General features: G+C 42.2%; 1 protein-coding gene across 1 annotated transcript; it reads left to right on the plus strand.

Annotated features, from left to right (window-relative positions):
* The first annotated feature begins 4,105 nt into the window (after positions 1-4,105).
* On the plus strand, positions 4,106-4,648 carry LOC149139084 (uncharacterized). Its single transcript, XM_089450587.1, has one exon. It carries the CDS (start codon positions 4,106-4,108, stop codon positions 4,646-4,648), a length of 543 nt encoding a protein of 180 aa, XP_089306713.1.
* The last annotated feature ends 12,506 nt before the right edge of the window (positions 4,649-17,154 follow it).

Consider the following 17,154-nt stretch of genomic DNA (forward strand, 5'->3'; position numbering starts at 1 on the left):
CCTAAAGCGGAGAAACAAACAACTTGAGGACCAACAGACGATCATGGAGCTACAAAACATCCGTGAGCAGTGCCAAGTTGCTCAAAGAAGAAGGGTTCCGCTCACATCTTTGGAGCAAGAAATCGATGAAGACCGGGAGTCCAACCTTGAGAGGGTCAACATGCATTTGGAGAGGCTGTTGGACAAAGAAAACAGGGAGAAAGACATGCTGAGGCACATGACTTATCACTACCAGGCCCGCAACATGAGTTCCAAGGCAAGAATCAGGAGCCTAAAGGCAAAATTGAGCAAAGCAAGAAAAGAGGCAAAAGAGGCAAAGGAGGCAAAGGAGCAAGATCGGCTTTGAATCTTGGCTGAGGCTTCCTTGGCATAGCAAAGCACTTCATAGGGAACCTCCAGCCCAAATTCCAAAAAAATTGGGCAAATTTTGGTCACAGGCAAATTTTTTTAGCACAAAACAGGAAATTTCTCCCTGTGCGCCGCGCCACTGGCGCGACGCTAAAATTCTAGCACTCCAATTGAGGAACGGCTTGCATATTTGGATTCAGCATCGAAAAATACGTCTACTGGTGTCCAGGAAAGAAATTTTGACAAGTTTTGGGTCTCCTAAAGGTCAAAAAACACCCAAAAATGGCCTCTCTGCCACTTTTTGGACACACAGAAAGCAGTCTTGGGAGAATGAAGTTTTGGAGGGGCAAATGAGCTTCAAATTCAGAAATTATAGTTGGGTTGGAAAGTAGACAGGACAGGCTTTCCAACAAGCCCACTTGGGCACATTTTGGACACCTGAAATTGCCCAAAAATAGGCTCCAAAGTGGCATGATGCACAAGGAATTTGGCGCGGTGCACAGGAGAAAAAACTGCCAAATTGCTCCCGTTTCGCGAAATTTCGGGTCGCGACTTCTCCAAGTGGGCCTGGTCATCTAATATTCGGTTTTTGGGCACCAAGGATGGCTTTTAAAGAATTTTCTCTCTAGGTGGGCATCTATCCAAGTGGCAAAAGAATGCAAAGGGTCACCCGAACCAAATGTCATGCTTGAGAGCACTGCACCTGTAGCTAATGATTGGCTCTCCATCTCCTTTTCAAAATGATTTGAGTAACTTCCCAACCCCTGGGTGTTCCATTTCTTCTCTACACTTTCTATATATTGTAAGCAAGTTATTTGCAAAGGGTTGGCTGGCTTGTAACTTCTAGGAGACTGTGGGAAAGAAACTTTGTTTCTGCACTATGTATTTTTGACAGAGGATTAATGAAAGGCAACGACTCTGTTTCATGAGATTCTTTTGGTCGTGAGTGTAGCAAATGTGTTCTTATGTTCCATATGTATCTTGTTATGCTTCATATTTCATTTCATGCTCCATTTCAGTGAAATTTTCTAAGTGAGATTAGGTAGAATTCAGTTTATATTGCTCTGCCTATGGGAAAATTTCCTGTGCAGTGTTATTCTTCTGTTGAAAAGGATTCATGTGACCATGCCCTTTTCACTCTCTTCGGAAATCTTTCCATTTCGCGTTACCTTAAGCTGAAATTGCTGCGCTTGCCGCCTACCTTGCCTCACGGAATAATCTGTGCCTTCATTTTCAATTCTCTGTTCTTTGCTGAGTGCCAGTCCCATATACATCCCAGAAGCTCGGTCACTTCATAAAATCTTTTCCACAATCCCTTTTCACTTACTAGCCTAAGGTAAATATCACATTGTAAGTCATCTCAGACCATTTTGCATATCCATTCGCTGAGTGTGACTCGGAGAGAGCCCTCTCCTGCTCTGGTAGGGCTAGCTACCAGACTGAGCGTGGTTTTTGGTTACCCTAATTTTTGCCTTCTTCAGCCTAAGGCAGATTTAGGTGCTAACACATGGTAGGGCCAAGTGTAGGGCCTACGCTATGGTGTGCTATATGTTAGGTAGTGGGGAAACATATGACTAGTAATTCCCATTTGCTACAAAAATTTGTACAAACACCACAACAACTATTCTGCAATTTCTATCAATCATTATGCCATGACGAGCGCAATTATCAAAGTTACGAATTGATGATGGATAGGAAAACTGCATACAGAGTGCAAACAGAAACGCGACCTCCAGACCAAGGAATTGGGGGAACGCGAGGTCAATATCAGGGGCGCGACCGAGGGCGAGGTGGGGGAATGCCTCGGAGAGGACGAGGATGGCTGATTTGTTATAATTGTAGAGGCTAAGGACACTACACGAGGGATTGTCCGAATCCGACATGATTGTCATGCTGCTATTGTACTCAATTTTACTATGCGACTGAGGATTGCCCAATATTTTTGGCTAAGATTTGAGAAAAGGGGGTGCAGCCCCCATAGCTAACGTAGAGCCTCTAGAGGATGAGGGTTAAGACCTATGATGAAGACCCCAAGGTAAACGTTATGCTATGAAGTGGAACTACAATAGGGAAGGATAAAGGTATGCAACCTGTAGAAGGCAAATGGGTCCGCAAAGCACCAGAAAAGGAGACTGGGTTTGATCTGGAGCACGCAAAAGAAACATTTATGGAAGTAAAGAAAGGCTTCGTTGAGGCCTCTACTATGGGAATTCAGGTGAAACCAGCTTAAGAAATGGACCCATCCATGCTTACAACATTCATGGAGACCTTCATGAAGTTGCTCCGTGAAAGTAAGGCTGTGAAGGGCCTAAAGGAGCTGATAAATTGGTGCGCTGGTATGGATGGTGCTATTGGTGAACCATGTGTGGTCAAGATGCTTGGCAAACACAAGGCTAGGACCAGGCGAGAGATGAGACTCACTGCGCAGATAGGGGAATATGAGATGGACCAAGTTATCCTCGATCTGGGTCTGACTCGAATGTTTTGCCAAAATAGACCTGGGAAAGAATGGGGAGACCTGCACTCCAGTGGTCTCCAATAAATTTAAGAATGGAGAATCAACAGAAAATTATCCCAATGGGGAGGCTACAAGGGGTCACATTTGACATCGAGGGCGCAAGCTCACTGGCAGATTTTGAGGTAATAGAGATTTTGGATGAGAGCAATCCCTACCCTGCGCTCCTTGGAATTGATTGGGCCACTAACATGAATGGGGTAATCAACCTGAAGAAGTGGAAGATGATATTTGAAAAAAAGTCACTCTGCATAATCATGCCACTAAATCCGATGGAGGGATCGTGCTATACAGAACAAGTCCGAGTCTTTGAAAGAGATGACAATTTGGACCAAATTTACAAGATAATGGTGCGAGACCAAGATTGGGTGAATCCGACATCAGACGGACGCATTACATGGGATTGAAAAAGTTCCTGCACATCAGATTCGGATGAAGAATTGGAGCATTGGTAGAACCGGTTGCATGAAGTTTCGATGTTGCAATGTAATATAATGACCAAGTCATTGCATTGTGTGTCATCTGAAGTCAGGGATCTGCCTCATTATGATGGGCTAACTGATTTTGATTTCATTTTGGATGCATTTGAAAGAGAATTACAGAGAAACATTGCTTCCAGGCCTTGGATTGGGTACAACATGCTATGCCTGCAAGATGGTGGGGTACGGACAAGGATAGTTTTAGTGATTGGCGCGACTATAGGAGGATGATGAGAATACATTTTGGGTAGCCAAAAGTGTGGATGACAGATAAGTATGATGGAAGAGATGACCCACGTGATCACCTAGCTAAATGGAATAAGGCTTATGGTGCGAAGCCCCAGCCTGAATGGGTGCATATGTTTTGTCATACCCTAGGCATCATACCAATGAATTAGTATTTGGAAACCAAGCTTCGCCATGGCACTAAAGAATTGGACCATCCTATAGAATTCCTGAGGAGGAAGTTGTCCAAGGCTGAGAAGAACTATTCCACTACAGAGCGCGAAGGACTAGCCATGGTATACACGCTCCAAAAGTTCAAGCATTATTTGCTGGGTGGACATTTTAAGATGTATACGAATCATTCTATGTTAAAATACCTGGTTAATAAGCCTGTGTTGGGGGGGAAGATCTGCAGGTGGTTGTTATTATTCTAGGAGTATGATTTTGAAGTTATTGTGAAGCCTAGATGATTGATATGGGACAAGATCATCTATCGCACATCGAAATGGGAGAGGAGCCCACTAGTTTGGAGGAAGGAATGCCTGATGCACAACTCTTTGCGGTATGTGTCATGCACAGTCGCTTTCAAGATATCATACAATTCTCGACAACGGGGACTACTCCAGAAGGGTATACAAGCCAACAGAAGAAGGAGTTAGTAGTGCGCGCAACATACTTCTCCATCATTGCAGGACATTTGTACAAAATGGAGTTGGATGAAATATTGCGACGTGATGTACCTAACTTTGAGCGAAGCAGCATCCTCATAGAGGCTCATGGAGGCGCTGCAGGAGGGCATTATGCAGGAAAAGTGACATCAGAGAAGGTTCTGCGTGCTGGATTATGGTGGCCAACTCTGCATAAGTACATGAAATCATATTGTAGGTCCTGTGATGAATGCCAAAGGACTGGGAGACCATCCTGGAGGCATGAACTACCATTGGTACCACAGGTGACATTACAAATGGTCAAGAAATGGGCAATTGACTTTGTGGGACCAATTCTGCCTTGGGGAAAGCAAACAGGTGCACGATACCTCATCACCATGACAGAGTACTTGACGAGGTGTGCAGAGGCATAGCCTGTGAAGGACTGTACTAGTGCGACAACAGTGAAGTTTCTTTTTGAGTACGTATTGACGAGATTTGGTTGTCCAAAGATCTTAATGAGCGATCATGGTACGCACTTCCTTAATGAAACAATTAGCGCGTTGATGGAAGAATTTCAGGTGTATAATCAGAAGAGAACTACTTCTGACCCGTAGGCCAATGGGACAGTGGAAGAATTCAATAAGGTACTGGAGAACGCACTGAGAACAGTCTGCAATGCTCAGAGAAGTGGTTGGGATGTGCACATACCAGTGGTAATATGGACCTACAGAAAAACTTACAAGAATTTAACTGGGAAAGCACCTTTCAGACTTGTGTATGTCATAGAATCTGTGATGCCAATGGAATACATTGTACCTAGTTTGTGCATAGCAACACTCACAGGAATGGTGGACCATGGATCCTTGGAAGAGAGGCTCACGTAGCTAGAAGAGCTTGAGGAGGACAAATTTCTAGTTTGATTTCATCAACAAGTTCAAAAAGAGCGTGAAAAGGCATGCCATGATCGACACATTAAACTACACACCTTCAAGGTAAATGATCCAGTTTTTCTATATGACAACAAGTTTGATAAATTTTCAGGGAAATTTAGGATGCATTGGTTGGGGCCCTATGTCATCAAAGAGATTACTTATGGTGGATTAGTTCAGTTGGTTATGTTAAATGGGGAGCCCTTCCCAGGAAAAGTGATGATCTAGATCTTGGAGGGAGGCCCGCAAGATCTAAAAGATTGAAATGGATCTTAGTGGGGAGGCCCCCAAGATCTGAAAAATTGAAATGGATCTATTGGGAGGAGGCCCCCAAGATCTGAAAAATTGAATAAAAGGAGGAGAATGCCCAAAAAACAAAACCACAAAGAAAATTTTTATTAAAACGAAGAATAACTATAAAAGCTACATTGTGGCAGACAATCTGTCCTTTTACAAAAGGCAACTTGTTACTTATAGTCTTTTTCAATTACAATACCACGAGTCAATTTCATGGGTTAATGAATACCATGGGAAAATACCATAGGTGAATGAATACCATGGGTGGATGTCACTTACAATACCATAGGTAAATTCCCAGGGTGGATGAATAACATGGGTGGATGAATACCATGGGTTGATGTCATTTTCTATTCGGATCAGGTGAATGGTAGTTGATTGAAGCCATACATTGGTGATCTAGCTAGGTGACTATATGAAGGTAGCACAGTCTTAGCACTCTAGGCAACTGGAAGGTGGCATGGGACTATAAACTACACTACCCGGGTTGGCGAACCACGTGATTAAGATACTGGACAGAATAACGAGATGTCATAGAGACCACACAAGTGCACAAAAGGTTGTGCTACCTGGGATAAAACCACGCAAGTCAGCCGAAAAGTGATTGTTAAAGTCATTGTTCATGATTTGATGATGAAAAAGCAACCAAATGGAGTGGGAGGGCAGCATTTAAGATGAAATTTATGGGCGATATCCTTGAAAATATGCCACCAATCTAGCATTAATGAACCAATTTTGGGGGGAACAGTATGATTTGAATTCAAAATGACATATAAATTACATGTGGTTGCCCAACAAAGAACACTTGGCATTTTGAGCATTGAGTTGTTGAGCTCTTACATGTGTATGAATCGTGAATTCTTTGAAGCTCTAATAGCGAGTTTGGCATTTGAGCAATTGCCAAAGGAGACACAAGAACTATTGAATAATGTCATGTCAACACTGGCAGAAGCCATAGATATTGGGGAAGGAATGATAGCCGAAGGGGCTATGCCAGAGATTGGTATGAAGGTAGAGGGAACTGCTCTGGAGGTTGCAGAGATACCCAAGTCGCCACAGTCGCCTAGACCAAGGCCTACCCAGACCCAGGAAGGCATGAAAGGAAAGAAAGGAAAGCAGGCCATGACACCACTAGTGTGCATATCACCTAGGAGAAACCCATCGAAGGACAAGCCCGCCGCTCAAGAAAAGTGAAAACCAATTAACCTAGAACCAGAGGAGGAAGAAATTGAGGATATCGCAATGGATGATGAGGATCTTGGGATAGAAACGGAGGATGTTGAATTTGAGGGGTCTAACCCCATTACTAAATTTCCTGAGTATGTCCCTCCACGCAGGGGCAAGGCCAAGGTGCCTAAGAACATTGACGAGAGCAAGGTCACATTCTACACACCTCTACTACAGGACAAGATTGTTTTTGAAGGACCATGCTTGGGGCGGATTCAAATGTTGAAATTGGAGGACGGGGACTTAGATGACACCAAGAGATTCCCTCACTTGGCGATAGACTAGCTGATGCATCGCGTCCTCTATAAGACCATCAGGATGACCACATTGGAACCACGGAAGTGGCTCAAAGACATGGAAAAGGCAGGCCTGCTCAACCTTTTATGGGTACCACACTACAATCACACACCCATTACCTTGCTGGTAATCAAGCAGCTATTGTGCTTGCTACATGATGGTGTCTGTGGCTGGAGGAGCCAATACCCATCACTGATAGACTGATACATAAGATCACAATGCTGCCATATTTAGGGGAGAATCCATCTATGATGTTTGGTGGAAAGGTGGGCAAACTAGCCCTCGCAGAGGCCATGAGTAAGAAGTTTGGATTAGTAAAGAAGCCACACGACTATGCAATTACAAGTATTTCTAACCCTGCAGTCAAAGTGGCCACACAAATATTGGCAGGGAAGGTCATGCGGAAGTGTCGCTCTGATGAAGTACCGACACCCATCATAGCTCTAGCGGCCCAATGCACAGAGGGGGTTCAGTTTAATTGGGTGTGCTACCTCTACAGTGAGTTCCTCGTGAACTGTCGCGAGGCGCAAGATCTCAGCAAGACCTTCCACTATGTGTGGCTCTTGTTGTCCATTGTGCTGGTAGCCTGGGAGCTACCCAAAGATAGCCAATTTCCCTCAGTCGCACCAGACCTGCCTGAGGCTGTGAAGTACGCTTCGCTATGGGAAACTAAGGATCCTCAACGGATCAAGGACAGCAAGATCTTTTGGATCTTGATGGAGATGAACATGCACATGGCCATCAACAGCATGCCATGGTTGTCGCCTACTGTCTCTGCTAAATTGCAGCTGTTCGCGGAATTTAAGGCTGATTTCCACCTTGTATCCATAAGGGCATGGAAGGACCCTGAGTGGAAGTGGCATGATTTTACCTACTTGGTGACAGATGATGCGATTCAAGTGGTTATTGACAGCTAGCTGCTAGAATGGCACACTGCCTCGGTCCTAATGGTGGGATCTAGCAAGACAGCCACACAGCGGAAGAAGGATGAAGTCAAGCCTAAGATGGAGCAGTTGGCTAAGAAAAGGAGAAATGAGGTTGAGGATAAGGATAAGGAAGACTCCACTACCACACAAGAGATAGATGGACAAAGAGGAGGAGAGGATCGTGGCTCTGATAAAGAGAAGTAGCCCTCCCTAGAAGAAGAGAGAGAAGAGGACAATCAGACAGGGCAGGGAGGAGCAGACCCGCAAACACCTTTGTTCCATATCAAGCATCCAAGGCGACAAGGAAAAGTAGGGTTGCAGAAGAAGTCCAAGGCTAGCAAGACATCCATGGACCCAATCACCCTAATGGAGGGGGATCTGAATGACATTGGAGATACAGTGTGGGATGCCACCGTAGAACTGCTACAACAATTTGAGCAGCAGTAGCAGTAGGCATTGGGGGCCATTTAGGAAAATCTATGAGAGCTACAGATTTGGGCATCACATACCAGCACGACATCCACCTTTTTGGGCATTAGTACTTAAGAAGCCGTCAGGATGATACGTGTGGAGGACTCTCAAACCATAGTGCTACCAGATGGAGCACTGACAACAGAGATTGAAGCTGATTGGCCCGCTATCAGTGCACTCAAGGGAGTAGGGTTGAACTTGGTAGTGCTTCCTAACGAGGCACTCCACCTACTGCAGGATGGGCTGATCACCGAACTGAGGGCCCACGAACAACATACTTTGCAGGTAATCAGCGAGTAGACCATTAACAATTCTCAGATGGATGTACAACGAGATTCTTCCATCGCCACTACAAACGACGTGACTGATAAGAACAAGCGCATAGTCCAGGTCATGGAGGAAGCATGCCGAATGGTCCCGGAGTTGGCCATTCCTACGGATGAGCCGGTAGATGTGCACATTCAAAAACTCGCTACGGGGCTATGCAGCACCTGCACAGAATTGGCAAAGGTTCAGTTGGAGCTGAACCTCCAAATTGTAGAATTGTAGTTGAGGGCCCAGCCGTTGACTCTGCCAGAAGTCGAGGAGTAGCACGCAACTGCTATAACAAAGGAAATAGCAAAAGTAGAAAGTGCAGTGGCGGGCTGCACAACGCTTTTCGAACAGTTGTTCTAAGTACTAACCAGCCTGCAAGAAGAGCCTACTATGCAGAGGCTAGAAACAGAGGTGCAAGAGCTATAGCAGCACTACAATGAGGTAAAATGGATAACATGTACTGTTGCCCTCACACAGAAACTCACGAAGCTGTAGGAGGCCATGGCATTGAAGAAGGAGGTAGATGTAGCTCAGCACAAAGAGGAAATGTTGAAGGTGTGCTTCAAGCCTTGGTTGGATGAGGCCTACTTGATCACGGAAACCATTGAAGGCAAGCTGGCTAGTCTATAGGAGACTCAGCAAAAGCCTCAGGCTGAGAGTGCAGGGAAAGCAACGAAGCAGTTGGTCGAGGAAATAAAGTAGGCGGCTGCATAGTGCACCACCGAGGTAGTAGTCATACAGGTCGAGCTAGGGGGTCTTTACACCAAGATCTCTGCGCCCACAGAGTGACTTGAGGGCAAGTCACCATGTTTGTGTTTGGGACCTTTTGGGAGGGGGTTCCCCCAAGAGGCAGTTTTGGGGCTAAAAGCCCATTTTTTGGGGCAGAAGGCCCAAATTTTGTAATAAAGATGTAAAGTCTCCACACTTCGTGGTCTCAAAGCATGAAGATGTCAAAAGGTTGTCCACCCTTGTTTTGTAAAGTCTCATGTAGGCTGTAAAGATCTACACATGGTCCGTGGACCATGGGATTGTATAAAAAGGGAGTCTTAGAAGAGTCTAAGAATAAGAATAATGGTAAGAAGAGTAGTAAGAAGATTTTTTGGTAAGAATTTCTAAGTGTTATCGAGTCTTAGCGTAGGTAGAGGCTCTTCGGCTGAGTGTGCAGAGGCCTAAGGTGGAAGTCCGCAGCTGAGTGCGCAGACCCCTGCAGCTGTGTGCACAGGGTGGATAAAGTCTGTACTAAACTTGATATATCAATAAAGAGAAGTATTCTACAAATCATTGTGTATTTTGTCTCTGTTTAATGCATTTGATTATATTACGATACGATCTGGGTTTACATTATAATGCTTATTCAATGTGTGAATGTATTTGATTATTTCTGTTAATTGAACATGAGCAAGAATATAAGATTACGTGAATATAACTGTAAATGCATGGTAGGTTAGGTAACACTTAAGATAACTTGGGAACTTATATAGTAATGTAGCCATAGAGGCATGTAAGTGCCTGGACCTCAGGTTAGGGTTGCACGAAGATCAGTTGGGTACCTTCGCGAAGGTACTAAAGGATGGAAGAGAAGGAACATCGATAAGCTTATTGATATGCATGAAGGCAGGATCAAGAAGTATATATCGACATCATGACCGTATGAGGGTGCAGAAACTTGGTTCCTGCATCCCCCCATACTGCTTCAGGTGAGACTTCGATCCGCGCTCTGCGTGGTGATGCCGAAAGGGCCAGTAATGTAGGGATTTTCTTGGCTGACTAACGCTAAACCTAGGTCAGGGCCCATCAAGCCAATAGAATGCCTCAAGCTGTTCCTTCACCTACTCTATTGATGAAATTTGATGGACATTCTCATAGGCCACATAGGATTATTCTAGCTTTTCCCATCTATGTTGGCAGAAAGTGGGTAAATATTGAGGAAGAAATAGTCGATACGAATCTGGATTATAACATCCTTTTAGGAAAGAATTGGATTTATGAGATGGATGCCATAGTATCATCATTATTTTGCGTCCTTTGTTTTCCTCATGAAGGGAGGATCAAAAAATTTCATCATACGGATTATTCTCTGGGCGACTCCCATGCATCTTCTGAGTCTATTGTTCCATTAGAGGACAATCCCAAGCAACCTATATAGAATTTAGGGGTTGGAATGTAAACTTCCTTAATGGGTACTTTTGATCTTCCTGCTCCTACAGCTAGAATCAATGCTATTTCATCCTCTAAGGGACCTTCTCAAAGCGAGTTCTTTCAAACTCATTATTTCTCGGATGCTTGGCCTTTACCCTCATCTACTAACAGATTAGATGGAGGGAAGATAGGTGGATTGGCATGTCCTATTTCTGCAGCAGAAATTGCTTATCAGTCTATTGTCAACTCTACAGACTTCCATTCTACTTCTTTCTCACCAGAAGAGTTAGATGGAGACGTGGCTCCGGCCTGGACCCTCAATTCAACTTCGGCTCAGGCTTGCTTAGATACTCTCTTACCATCTGAGAAAAAATTCTTGAAGAAATGATGGTTGTTGATAGACCATGGGATGACCTACATCATCATTTGTATTTCCTCCCTTATTTGCAAGAAATTGAGTCGAGTTTGTCTAGTTCTTCTACTAGTGATCTTCATACAGTTTTAAATCCTTTGGCCCTAGCACAGTTTTCTACCGAAGGTAACATGTCTATTATCTCACAAACTGTACCAGTGAACATCTCTACGAATCCTAACATAATTGAAAATGTCTTTATTGGAGCTGACTATTCCACCGAACAAATTCAAACTTATACCAATCTCTTCAAAGAGTTTCATGATTTGTTCACTTGGTATTATAAGGAAATGCCTGGATTAGATCCATCTATAGTCCAACATGAGATAAAGACATATGAAAATTCTAAACCTATTCATCAAAAACTTCGACCGGTTAATCCTAGAAAAGCAGTCGACCGGTTAATCCTAGAAAAGCAGTAGCTATCAAAGCTAAAGTCGAGAAATTGCTAAAGGCAGGTTTCAGATACCCCATTCGTTTAATTGAGTGGGTCTCTAATCCAGTCCCCATCGACAAAAAGCATGGAACAATTTGAGTGTACATTGACTTTAGGGACCCAAATAAAGCTTGTCCGAAAGGAAACTACCCCGCCCCCTTTATTAATCAAATTATTAATGAATGTGCGATTAATGTAATTTTTTCGTTCATGGATGAATTTTCTGGTTATAATCAAATTACTTTCCGTCCAGAAGATCAGCACAAGGCAACCTTTATTTGTCCCTGGGGTACGTTTGCATACAAAAAGATGCCTTTTGGCCTCAAAAATGCTAGAGCCACCTTTCAACGGGCTAATGCTTTTCACGGCATCAAGCACGTTATTGAAGCATATCTGGATGATTTAGTTGCTCGTTCTCGAAGGAGAATTGATCATCCTAAGCATATTCAGCTAATCTTTCTGCAGTGTCATTTTTATAAAATCCGGTTGAATCCGAATAAGTGCGTTTTCGCAGTCACATCCAGTCAGTTGTTAGGATTCATTGTGTCAACAGAGGGGATTCGTGTAGATCCCTTCAAGGTTGAGGCAATACTTCAATTGCCTCCCCCGTCTTCCATACGTCAACTTCAAAGTCTCCAAGGAAAAGCAAATTTCTTGAGGATATTTATAGCCAATTATGTCGAGATCACAAAAGGATTTATGTGTTTGCTTAAGAAAGGGGTCCCATTTGTATGGGATGATTTCATGCAATGATCTTTTGATGCTTTGAAAAAAGCATTAACCTCTGCCCCATTGTTGAGTCCACCTGATTATAGCAGAGATTTCCTCTTGTATCTCGTTGCAGCAGAATCAACCATAGGTATGGTTCTAGTTCAGGAAGATGATGCCTTATGTGAGCATGTAATATACTATCTAAGCTGAGGCTTGGTAGGTCCTGAATTGCGCTATTCTCCCATCGAGAAATTAGCTTTGGCAACTGTCCATGTTGTCCAGCGCCCTCGGCAATACATTTTTCTTTGAAAAACATTTGTCTTAGTAGCCATTAATCAATTTCAGTTTTTTCTCAGTAGGTAAGTGATTGGGGGCAAATATAATAGATGGATTGTCATATTGCAAGAATTCAATCTCGAATTCATGTTGGCTAAATCTAAGAAATCTTTAGTATTTTTGAAGTTGATATTAGAGCTGCCATGTGAGGAAGAAATTATACACGAGGAAATTTTTCCTGATGAACATTTATTTCTTATTTCCTCACAAGATCCTTTGTATGGGGATATCATTATATATCCCCAGACTTTGAAGTTTCCGCTAGTTTTGTCCAAGGACGAGAATAGAAAGTTACGTCACCTCGCTAAGAATTATGTTATTATAGGTAACACATTGTATCGTCATGGGATTGATTCAATACTTAGGCATTGTTTAACCTTGGAAGAAGCTAAGTTAGTTCTTAATGATTGCCACAGTGGAGCTTGTGGCGGTCATCTATCTGGGCTTTCAATAGCCCAAAAAATTTTGCAAGGAAGCTACTTTTGGCCTTCGATCTTCAAGGATTGTATTGAGGCGGTCAAAAGATGTCATCCTTGTCAGGTCTATATTTGGAAAATGCACACACATCTAGCTTTGCTTTTCCCTGTTATCACTGTGGGTCCTTTCATGAAGTGGGGCATTGATTTTACTACTTGTAATCCACCTTAGGCAGGAAATCACAAGTATACCATTGTGGCCATAGACTATTTTACGATGTGGCCTGAGGCAATGCCTAATTTTATGAATGATAGTGAAACAATGTCCTTGTTTCTCTTCAATTAAGTTATTTCCCAGATTGGTGTCCTTAAAGAGATTGTCACTAACCACGTCAGTCATTTCCAAAATCAACTGATGTTTGAATTGGCTCTCAAGTTTGGTTTCCGGCAGGAGCATTAACCTTCGTATTATCCTTAGGACAATGGGAAAGTTGAAGCCGTAAACAAATCCCTTAAAATCATCCTGCAAAGGACAATTAAAAAATCTAGATCCAATTGGCACATCATGTTATATCCAACACTTTGGGCATACCGGACGTCAGTTAAAACTACCACTAGCTTTACTCCTTTTCAACTGGTTTACGGGTTGGAATCTATATTTCTTGTTGAATGCGAAATTCCTTCTATTAAACTAGTTGTTGAACTTCTTCCAAAGACTTCTAGTCTCGAAGAGTGCCTCGTTCATTTGGAGCATATTGATGAGCAGCATCGAGATGCCACCACAATAAACGAAGCCCATAAAAAGAGGGTAAAAACTCAAAATGATAAATCTATCCATCCTAGAAATTTTTCTAAAGATGACCTTGTCCTAGTCTACGATCAATACAAAGATACCTTGGGATCAGACAAGTTTAAGTCTATGTCGTACGATCCCTTTATTGTAAAGAGAATTTTAAAAAAGGGAGCATATGAATTAACTGACTAAGCTTTGAAGGAAACAAGTTGGCTGAGACCATAAATGGGTTCTACCTTAAGAAGTACTTTTCTTAGGCTTCAACCATGCAATTACTTGTTTGTATATACTGTATGTTTGTACATATCTATCTATCAGTTTTAGTGATGTTGATGTTTTTGATCTTCTTTGGTAGGTATTGATGGATGATTTAATATATTTAGGGTTCATCGATGGTGCGAGTAGGCATACCGGAACCTTACTTCCGCGGCATGGGTTATTTATTATCCATCTAGCTGGTTGATGGTTTCGAGAGGAGTATGTATCGGTCCTACCACAAATAATATTAGTGAATATACAACTGTTATTAATTTTCTATTTGAAGAAATATCTCTTGATATTGATTCATTAGTGGTTTATTTAGACTCACAACTGGTGGTATCTCAGCTAAATAACATTTATCGGGTACGAGATGCCTATTTGTATCGCCAATTTTGTAGAGTGCAATTGTTGCAACGATCATTTGGTTATATCACATTTTTTCACATTCCACAATCAGAAAATTCCTTAGCAAATTCTATTGCTAATCAAGCATTGGATTGGCATATGAATCTTTCATCAAAATAAAAAGACATCAAAAATAATTGAAATATCATCTGTATATAGATAGAGTGTTTGTGTCCAAAATAATTTGCAAAAATTACGGACAATATGCCTTACAAAATTTGGGCTTATGCCCATCATCACGTCTAATCATAAAAATATCTGATCATATATCTATCTAGCTCAGGATGAGCAAGTAGAAAATAAACAACAAAATTCGCCACGCACCGAAATAGCTACACCCAGTCCCATGGTACTCTTACCACGCGACGCTGCATATCCTCTGGTAAGTCCTCTATGGCTATCATGGGTACTTGGTGAGTTAGTATCACCAATTTCCTTTGAACTACATGGAGAACTCTCTCAGTCTTAGCTGCAGTCCCTTCGGCATCTCTTCCACGACGCCTATGTCGAGTAAATGCATCAGGTCTCACTAGTTCCACATCTGAAACATGATCAATATATTTTGTAAGTGTCTTGTCTCATCAAAAATATTTTTAATTCATTTATATTGAAAATCCAAAAAAATATTAAAAATTAAAAAATCATTTATACCTATGGCACCCCATGCTGCATTTGGTGGCAATACTAGATCTGGATCTCCCCAGAAATCCATTCTGGCATAGGGGTAGTCGTCAACTGCAATGACCTGTTGATCCCACCAAAGGAAAAACTCATCATCAAAAGTTGTCTTGGGGACCTCACCACCCCCTAGGCATTTCATCAAGTCAGCCCATCTACCCATCCACAGATCCCTCAGGCTACTGATGGTCGATAATACCTTGGGTCGAAGCCCAGGTACTTTCTCAAAGAAGAACAAGCATAAGATAGTGCCATATCCGAAATTCTTTGTCTGACCCTTCTGTATGGAGGTGAGTTGGTTCTTCATGTTGGTCAGTAGAGGTGTGCACCAATCAAACACAGTAGTGAGACATTCCACTGCTAGGCTCATGGATACACGTGAAGCCTGATGTAAAGCAACAGAACCGTTTACCCTAGCGATGGTAAATAGTAGGATTTTCAAGGATAAACTCTCTACATGCTTGATTGGAATCTGACTTCCAACCTTTTCAGGATGACCAGGATAGTATATGTGGACATAGTCTTCTACACTGAGACTACCTCTTGTCCTGCCAGTATAATGCACTATCTCTCCCCTTCAAGAAAGACCGGTAATGAAGTAAATATATTCTATCTCAATCCTTAGAGACATCTCATCAATCATGAATGCACCATCCTCTACACTGCAGTAATGAATAACCAACTCAAGCAATCGAGTATTCACATTCATGTTTGGAATTTTAAAGAATTTTAACAAACCACAACCTCTCAAAGCATCTAAGGCATTTTGATCTTCCATCACTTGGTTATCAATGGCACTGTGCTCCCTTTCACGCCAGGTAATTCTCATCCTACCCAAAAAGATGTTTCAAATCATTAAATTCATGTTTCAAATTTTTCCTCGCGCACACACAAGTTCCCTTTTTACACATTCGCATGTAGGGCCCTCATAAACGCAGGTTACATGTATTCAACCCACGTGTACTATGAGTTCAAATTTTTAACATATTTTCCTACAGTCAAAATTATAACAAAACATCTAAAAAGTATCAAAAATGACGAAAAGTGTGATTAAAGTGTTCCTTGGAAGTTTTGGAGCGATTTCAACGGTTGAATTTGATGGAGGAAGTTTGTTTGAGTTTTTCTCCATAGCTCCTTGCTCAAAACACAAATGACAAAAATGTGAGTCCAAAAGTCCTTATATAGGTTGAAAAATGAAAATTATTTTTTCAAAAGTTGATTTTTATCTTATGGAATTTTTTTTGACCTTTTGGCTTCGAGTGTTGGGAATGGGTTATTTTTACAAGAAATGTTGGAGACTTCTTCGAGAAATTTTGATCCCATGATCGTAGACCCGTCATGGAAGGTATCGTTTTCTTACTGGAATATAGGTTAGGGAATACCACTCTCTGCTACATTGTGCATCCTAGCCTCCATATTGCGATATTTTTTCCATACGGTCCACCCCATTGTATCTTGATTCATAAACCTCTTTCACTCACCGATTTTAAAATCATGATGCGATGGTAGAGCCAACCTTTACATGGGCATCTTAGTTAGATCATTGGTGAAATTTATTTCCCATGCTACTACATTGAGTAGGCTTGGGAGTCCTCTTTAGTCCCGCCATGACTTGTGCGTTGAAGACTCATTCTCGTTCTTCTACCTTATTTTTTGGCCTTATACCCTAGAGGCTCCTTTGTGTTGAGTTGTACTTCTACATTGCATATTGACTATTTGCACCCTTTAGCCTTGAACCGGCTTCACTTGGGCTCGCGTTTAAGCCACTTTTCCACCATGTCTTCTGCAAAATCAACCTTGCAATCACTTAGCCTCTGCAATTTGACGCACCCTTTTACCCATGGAAAAAACATTCCTTTGAGTGTCATTGACCAGTTTTCACCACATT

This window comes from Pinus tabuliformis, chromosome X, assembly GCF_031772625.1.
Source record: "Pinus tabuliformis cultivar Carrire ecotype Pingquan chromosome X, CPIR1, whole genome shotgun sequence".
Taxonomy (NCBI): domain Eukaryota; kingdom Viridiplantae; phylum Streptophyta; class Pinopsida; order Pinales; family Pinaceae; genus Pinus; species Pinus tabuliformis.